An 8,125-nucleotide genomic window follows, 5' to 3' on the forward strand; every position below is an offset into this window, starting at 1 on the left:
ACATGTGTTTTAAGACATTTCAACAAAGTGAAGAGTTGGAGTTAGTATTTTTTTATTTTAACGCCAATATTTTCCCTTTTACTGAAAATTAATATTGCCTCCAAATATCGGTTAGCAGTCTTGACTAATAATCGGTATCCGCCCTGAAAGAAAAAAACATATTAGTCTATCTCTGGCTAAAATGCATGTTACTGTGGAAGATTGAGGTAGAAACCCCAGTCAAGTACGGGGAGAACACACAAACACCTAAGACCCTTCATAGTTGAGATTTGAACCCAAAACCTCTTGGCTGTGAAGCAGAATTGAACAAGAACAAGTTAAAAAGCATTCAGGATGTTGTTGGTTTTTCGCAGTGAGTTTTAATTTCAGGAAAATCACAAGTTCATATACCTGCCATTTTCACTTGAAGTTAAATGCAAGTTTATTTTTTTTTCCGGAACAGAACAGGCTTCAACGTCTGTTACATGTCAGAGAGAAAGACCTCGAAAACAGAAATATTGGTATTGTGTCAAATACATAATATATATTTATATATTTATTCAACAAAAAAAAAAAATCTCTCACCTCGTGACACTACTTGGAGACTACAGTCACAGTTCCGTATGGGGCCATCTGCATGTTGAATGTGAAAAACAAAACAAAAAAAGGGGGGGGGCTTCTCGTCGGGCCCTGGTGTACACATAACTTCATCAGTGATCCATCATTGGGAAAGCAGAAAGCAGCACTCTTGCTGGTATAGCTTGAACATAATAGTCACTTCATTAACTGCTTTTCTTGGCATTTTTTATGCTGAGATGCAGGGATTTTTTTTTCTTTTTTTCTGAAAGAGCCAGGCCATAATACGAGAGTCCAATCCTGCTCTTGCATGGGCAATACTGTTGATGTGCAATGTTTCTTTTGTTTTCTTGTCGTTGTTTCTTTTTTGTTGAAAATGATATTTCTATGTAGGATTTTTTTTTTTTTTTTTTTTAAGACAGAGGGTCAAAACAATCCATGGTGATTAAGTGCTGTAGTTTTGTCCTTCTGGTGGCTGCGGAAGCTTCATATTTTCTTTGGACATCATTAGACGCCTTAACTCTTGAAGGACAATTTTAATGTTATAAGAATTCTGCCATTTGGCTAATACTGGTATGCTACGTGAGTCCACCTGCCGGACAAACACAAACAGTTGACAGGTGACGCCGGTGAACAGACGCAGCATAGGAAGAAAGAGAGGAGAAGGCTTACCGTCCCGTTGGAATTATTTATCCCGTTCATGGTGATTTTTGTTACAAATCTAACAGTCGGGGCTGTTTCTGGGTACCTGGGTCCACATTCCACTTTCAGGCTGTATATCCTGTTCTCGTAATTGGTCTGAAAAGACAGGAGAGTAAAAGAGGATTTATGGTGCACCCTTTTATCGTTCCAGACCCGAGGGTGAAAATCTGTGATACTGAGACCGTACATAAAAACTTTTTCATACAGTTTTACATGCCCCACCCACCCCCACATACACTTGAAACATGCTGTAAAGGTATCTTAATCACGGCAAACCAAATGCCAGCATAAATGTATGGAAAATATTCTAAGTGTGTGTGTGTGTGTGTGTGTGGGTGTGTGTGTGGGTGTGTGTGTGTGGGGGGGTGTGTGTGTGTGTGTGTGAACATGTGCCTTTGAGAGGCAGGGCTAGCGAGATGGTGTGCCACACAGGTTAAAGGTTTGGGAATTTTCATTATAGTTAGGTTTTATATTTTTGTTTTGACTTTTGTTTTTCCAATTCAGTTTTCTGAGCGAGTTTGTTAGTTGGTTTTTTTTGTTAGTTAGAGATTGAATAATTGCCAAGTCATTTTTCAATATATTTGGAAAGCAAGAAAAACAAAATTTTTAGAATCCACATTGGTATTATTTTATTGATAATGTAACAAAAATTTCAACCAGATGGGTAAACAAGTAAGCCAATGGAAAAATACCCAATAAAAATGTGTGTTCTAAAAATTGTATTTTTCTTGCTTTCCAAAAAATGACTTTGACAATTAGGCTATGTGGCCGATATTTATCGTTGGCATCGGGCCATAACCTTCCACAATTGGGTCAATTTAATTTTTTTCACGAATGGATACTATTGGCCAGTCTTATTTTGAGAAATTATTGACCAAAATAAACTATTACATTTGTCTTGCTCTCTTTGAAGATGCAATGTTAATTTTTGAATAAACATGACCTTTTTGGGGTCTCCTGAAAAATGATGATTTTGGAGGTATGAGGATTCCACCTGATGGATGGATGGATGATGAGATGGATGGATGGATAGTGTTAAGCAGTTTACTGTTCTTCCGGTGTTCAATAAAAGGCTGAAAAGTGTGTTGTGGCTCTCCTTTGCCACATGCAAGGGCATTACAGTAAGTAAGCATACTGTAGAAAAAAAAACAAAAAAAAACAATATAAACAAAAACCTTTAAAAAAAAATTGTGATATAGCAGAGGCGCGAACAATGAACCGCAATACTGTATATTGGGGGTGGAGGTGAGCCGTATCGAGGCGCAAGTTCTTACTCTGGCTGGTCCGATGATCATGGCGGTCCACTGCGTGAGAGTCATGTCATCGTCATTCTCCAAGCCCCAGCTCACTGTGCCGTCGCCTTCACCTTTCTGGCCCTCCTCCAGCTCCTCCAACAAGCGGAAATTGCGTGGGACCTTAACTCCTGCAACAACCAACAACATATTTGATTAGGAATAAACAGAGTATTTCAATTCAAAATAATTGTCAAAACATTTTACAACTCCAGCACCACTTTGACATTTTAAAGAAAACTCATCTCATTTTTTTCCTCCACAATTTCAAACAGTTCCCATGTGTTTTAAGTTAACAACTTTTGTGTGACATGCTTTCGTCAAAATATGGCAAAGGTCAAGAATAGGGAAATGGCAACTCTTCACAAAAGACAACTCAAGCTTTATTTCCCGCTTCATTGGGGATCTCTGGCTCAAGCGTGTGGGCGGTGCACAAAAGATGCACAAGGAAATCCCCGTTATTCACCATCTGACATATTCTGGGAACGACGCGTTTGTAAACTTTATCATGGCGTTGCTCACGATCAACAGACGGGTGAGCCGGTGTCGCTCTGGTGATTGGATTTCACTAAACAGATCAATCAAAAGCCATTCCTAAATGTTGAATTAGCAGATTTTATAGAATGAAACCACTGTTCAGATGTTAGAGGTGTTGCTAAAGTAAAAATGTTGGTGTCAAAGACTGGGGAGATTAAATACTACTTCAATCAAATGAAAAGCCTGGTTGAAATTATGATTGGTAGAGTGTACCAAAGGCTCCGAGCCAACACACTTCACATTCAAATGCGATAAAATGAAGCGCAGTGATTTATTATTGACTATTATGATTGGTATAACTATAAAATGCAACGTGACAAAACATTTGCTTCAAGTAGAACCAACGCTACTTTCGAGCCGAAAACGTTAATTACCATCACTTGTTGTTAAATACATTAAAGTGGATGTTTACCTCCTCTTCTCTATGCACATTTATGCAGGAAACTAGTTGGGCCTGAATGATTAGAATGACGCCCCAAAGTTCAGCTTTATTAAAGTTGTCTGTAATAAGGTTTTTTTTATTTTTTTTAAATAGAATTACTGTATACTTTAATAAATCAATTATAAATTCTGGCTGAGGAGAAACCCTATTCGGCATGTTTCGACTTAAGTACAAATTCAGGCTACATCACTGCTGTAAGAACAAAACGCCGTCGTAAACCGAGGACCCCTGCAGAAATATCATTGTTATTGTTTGAGTTGCCATAGAGTGGGTGTAGTTCATGTCATGCATTCCATTTTGCCTCAATTGCTTTAAGACACAATGAATTGACTATCAACTCCCAACAATCGATCCACGTGGTTAGTGTCCAGTGTCCACATCCCTATTAGGCGTCTTAATGCACAGTGACAAAGATCTTTAGCATGGACATGCTCATGAATCAGCCATTTTCAAAGAATTCTGTCATAGGGAGCACAAGGAGACTTGACTGCTGATTTTCTTTGAGCAAATGATTGAGGGTAATGGCCGCGTTTTTTCTGGCCGACGTGGTATAACAGCAGCCCAGTTAATAACAGGGTTGCAAAGCAGTCAGTCAAAGTGTCACAAGGAGGAGTGTTCAACGCATGGAAAATGTTCTGAGAGGAACTTTGGCACTGAATACGGCAGCCTGACAGTCGCTCGCCGTGTTGGAAATGATGAAGATGTGGAAAGTGGCCAGCACTTTAAAGACAATCCATTGATTCTCACAGTAGTCTTTACCACCATTTTACAAAAGGGGGGAAGGACTGTTTGAATTGTAGCTACCTTCCATTTTAACTCTAGTCACTAACCACTTCGATATATATATTTTTTTTAATCAAGAAAGGATGAAAGTCAAGAAAAAATGGAGCGGCCCACTTGGCTGTTGTAAATGTTGATCCACTCACAATCATTTTGCTGTCTAAAGAAGACAACGTGATGTCTCCTATCGGAATCAAAGCTACATCAAGACTATTTTACAGTGCCAACCCACTCTTGTTATTGTGGCTCACCTTAGTCACCTACCATAGCCCCACTATACTATACTCGCTGGTGTAAGTGCTGAATTAATTAATTAACAATGAATATATTTACATTAATATAAATACAGTACAGTACTGGAAACAAATATTGAATTAAATGCTGTAAAAGGCAACATGTAACAAAAACAAAAAAAATCACATTCACGCAAGTCAGACGTTTAGCTCTCTTGTGCTGATTGGCTGCTGAAACAATTTCATTTTAAGATGAAATGGTCCCAAAGTGTCCCGCACCTTTGAAGGTCTTGACAATTCGGTTGGAAGTAAACTCATGGATATGCTTTGGGAAGCACTGTCGAACGCTTTATTTGTTGTTCATCAAAACTACCAGCTAATGAATATAATTTAGGTATTGCTGCCATCTAGGGGTATTTACAGCACATAGCACTTCCAATACTGTGCAGTACTGTATTTTCTATCCATTTTATGCTTGCAAAATTTTTGCATTTGTGTTTTAAAACATGTGGGAGGGGTTAAACTATGCATTTGAAAAAATGTGTTTATGCCTCTGTATTGCGGAGAATGTAAATAAGCAAGGAGGTTAGCCGGCTTAAGTGAGCAGTCAGGCTGACAGCAATCAGACCACACATCCGGGGAGTTGACAAACTCAGTCCGCCACTAAATGTAAATCAGGAGAGGTGTTGTATTTGGCCCCCAAAAAAGCAAAGAGATTATTACCACCCCACAAAAAACACCTGACTGTGTTGCCGAAGTTAGATTGTTGGGTTACATTTAGCAAAAAATATTTGTATATTACAGAGTGGTTTACCTTTTCCAAGGTTCCAAACTTGTTTTGACACATAATTTAGCCATACAACGGTTATGTCTTATTTACTGTGATTTTTATTCATACTTTTTTTTTTTTTTTTGGCAAGTTGTAGTTTTGTTAGGTAGTATTTCGTGAGGAATTTAACTGCAAACTTTTGGGCAAAATTGTACCCGGAGTGGTAGTCTTTCTTGGCAAAAAGAACTAGTGAATTTCAGAGTCTTTTTTTTTATGTTTATGGTATCGTTTCAAATATACAATGAACCAATAGCGGCCAAACCCTGCCACCATGTTTTGCAAACCCCCTGAGATAGACCTGGGCACCTTTTTCCCCCGCAGGATAAAAGTGCAGCTACGCCATTCCAGCAAAGGACTACTTTTGTCTAAAAAAGCTATTCAACTCACTTGAAACTGCTTCATTGTCCCCAAGATGTGCCAAAGCATTACAGCTATCACTTTGGACTGACCACAAAAAACAGCGAATGGGTGACTTTATCAGTGAATAATGGAGGTTAAGTTACAAAAAAAAAAAAAAAAAAAGCAAAATGTGAAAATTCATAAACAACAAACCACGAACATGCAGTTACTGTTAGGCACTTGTTTTATATTTATGAGAGGTGTCTTGACTTTCGTGCTGCATTAGCATAGGTTAGTGATAGACGAGGGCAATTCCGAGTTGTTATATTTTGGGCGTACCCCATTGCTATTTTCACCCCATGTTATTTACCCACGAGAAACATAACACCTGGCTATGTTAAACATGAAGCTGTGCCACGAATACGATTTAAATATGGTTCCTTTCACGCAGATGAAAAGCAAGCGTTTTTAACAATGTGGTAAGAAAGCGGTTTTAAAATGATTACAAAGCAACTTTGAGGCAGCTACTCTAAATCGCTAGATGACGGGCTCGCCTATTTTCTGAAACAAAGCATGGCAACGTTAGACGACAAGAATGTTTAACCACACACTCATTCAAAACCCCAACGAATGTGCAGTTTATGTTGAATATGAAAAGCCCCCATGTAGGGTGTAATAAAGAAAACAGAACGAAAACGCTGTCGATAGAAATGCTAAGGCGACAAGATGCCGCTAGCGTCACCTGACATGGGTGACATGTAACGCAGATAGCCGGACACGCTAACAGGCGAGGCGCATTGTGTCTATTGTGGGCACAGTCAACATAAAATTGCAGCAAATCAAGAGCCACACGCTCGCTTTATTATTGCGGCTAGGCTAGTCCCACTTAGCACTGAGACGACAGTCAATTGACGGACACCGCTCAATGCTACTGTCGCCCGGTTGATCTTAGCGGGCATTCGTTACACTTATGTCGTTTGTTTGAAACAAAAATGATGAATTTACATACGTCACTGCCTTGGTACTTTGTCCGTTTTCGAAGCGAGACGCATTCATGAGTTATTGCGTGTAACCACAACGCCTCAGCTACTACTTAGCAACACACTAGCTACACGCATTACATGGCGCTTTTCACCATTGTGTCTTTTGACGAAGCAATTCTCTCGTGAGCGCCGGAGCGGAACCAAAGCGTAGCTAAGGGTAACTGAGAACTCGAGATCGCCGCAATATATCTATTTGTAGGCTGGCTAAATGCTAGTTGTTTGTTTGGCACACAGACCTGAGGAGGCCGCCATTTTCTTCAGCCGAGTCCAGAAGCGCAGAGAAGTGTGACGTCACGACGCGGCGGCAAGGCGAGAGACACGGGCGACACGCCCTCTTCTTCCCGCGACACCGCCTTGTCTGGAAGGTTTTTATTTTTGTTTAAATTCCTTTATTAATCAAAAATCAGTAACTGAAAACCCTAGCTTGAAACCCTAACCCTAGTTTGAAAACCTAACTGAAAACCCTAGCTGGAAACCCTAACCCTAGTTTGAAACCCTAGCTGGAAACCCTAACCCTAGTTTGAAACCCTAACTGAAAACCCTAGCTGGAAACCCTAACCCTAGTTTGAAACCCTAACTGAAAACCCTAGCTGGAAACCCTAACCCTAGTTTGAAACCCTAACTGAAAACCCTAGCTGGAAACCCTAACCCTAGTTTGAAACCCTAGCTGGAAACCCTAACCCTAGTTTGAAACCCTAACTGAAAACCCTAGCTGGAAACCCTAACCCTAGTTTGAAACCCTAACTGAAAACCCTAACCCTAGTTTGAAACCCTAGCTGGAAACCCTAACCCTAGTTTGAAACCCTAACTGAAAACCCTAGCTGGAAACCCTAACCCTAGTTTGAAACCCTAACTGAAAACCCTAGCTGGAAACCCTAACCCTAGTTTGAAACCCTAACTGAAAACCCTAGCTGGAAACCCTAACCCTAGTTTGAAACCCTAACTGAAAACCCTAGCTGGAAACCCTAACCCTAGTTTGAAACCCTAACTGAAAACCCTAGCTGGAAACCCTAACCCTAGTTTGAAACCCTAACTGAAAACCCTAACCCTAGTTTGAAACCCTAGCTGGAAACCCTAACCCTAGTTTGAAACCCTAACTGAAAACCCTAGCTGGAAACCCTAACCCTAGTTTGAAACCCTAACTGAAAACCCTAGCTGGAAACCCTAACCCTAGTTTGAAACCCTAACTGAAAACCCTAACCCTAGTTTGAAACCCTAGCTGGAAACCCTAACCCTAGTTTGAAACCCTAACTGAAAACCCTAGCTGGAAACCCTAACCCTAGTTTGAAACCCTAACTGAAAACCCTAGCTGGAAACCCTAACCCTAGTTTGAAACCCTAACTGAAAACCCTAGCTGGAAACCCTAACCCTAG

General features: G+C 40.1%; 1 protein-coding gene across 2 annotated transcripts; it reads right to left on the reverse strand.

Annotated features, from left to right (window-relative positions):
- Positions 1-336: 336 nt before the first annotated feature.
- Positions 337-7,091, reverse strand: ube2v2 (ubiquitin-conjugating enzyme E2 variant 2). Of its 2 annotated transcripts, XM_086043257.1 has the most exons (5): positions 6,989-7,019; positions 5,758-5,814; positions 2,532-2,680; positions 1,228-1,353; positions 337-1,147 (listed from the first exon to the last, which is right to left on the reverse strand). In XM_086043257.1, exons 1-5 carry the CDS (start codon positions 7,002-7,004, stop codon positions 1,001-1,003), a joined length of 495 nt encoding a protein of 164 aa, XP_085899383.1. In that variant the 5' UTR covers positions 7,005-7,019; the 3' UTR covers positions 337-1,000. The 2 variants fall into 2 exon arrangements, with proteins under 2 accessions (XP_085899383.1, XP_085899384.1); XM_086043258.1 differs by lacking the exon at positions 5,758-5,814 and having other exon boundaries at positions 6,989-7,091.
- Between the last annotated feature and the right edge of the window lie 1,034 nt (positions 7,092-8,125).

Source organism: Filicampus tigris, chromosome 10 (genome assembly GCF_054856515.1).
Source record: "Filicampus tigris isolate MCC_2025a chromosome 10, RoL_Ftig_1.0, whole genome shotgun sequence".
Lineage (NCBI taxonomy): Eukaryota > Metazoa > Chordata > Actinopteri > Syngnathiformes > Syngnathidae > Filicampus > Filicampus tigris.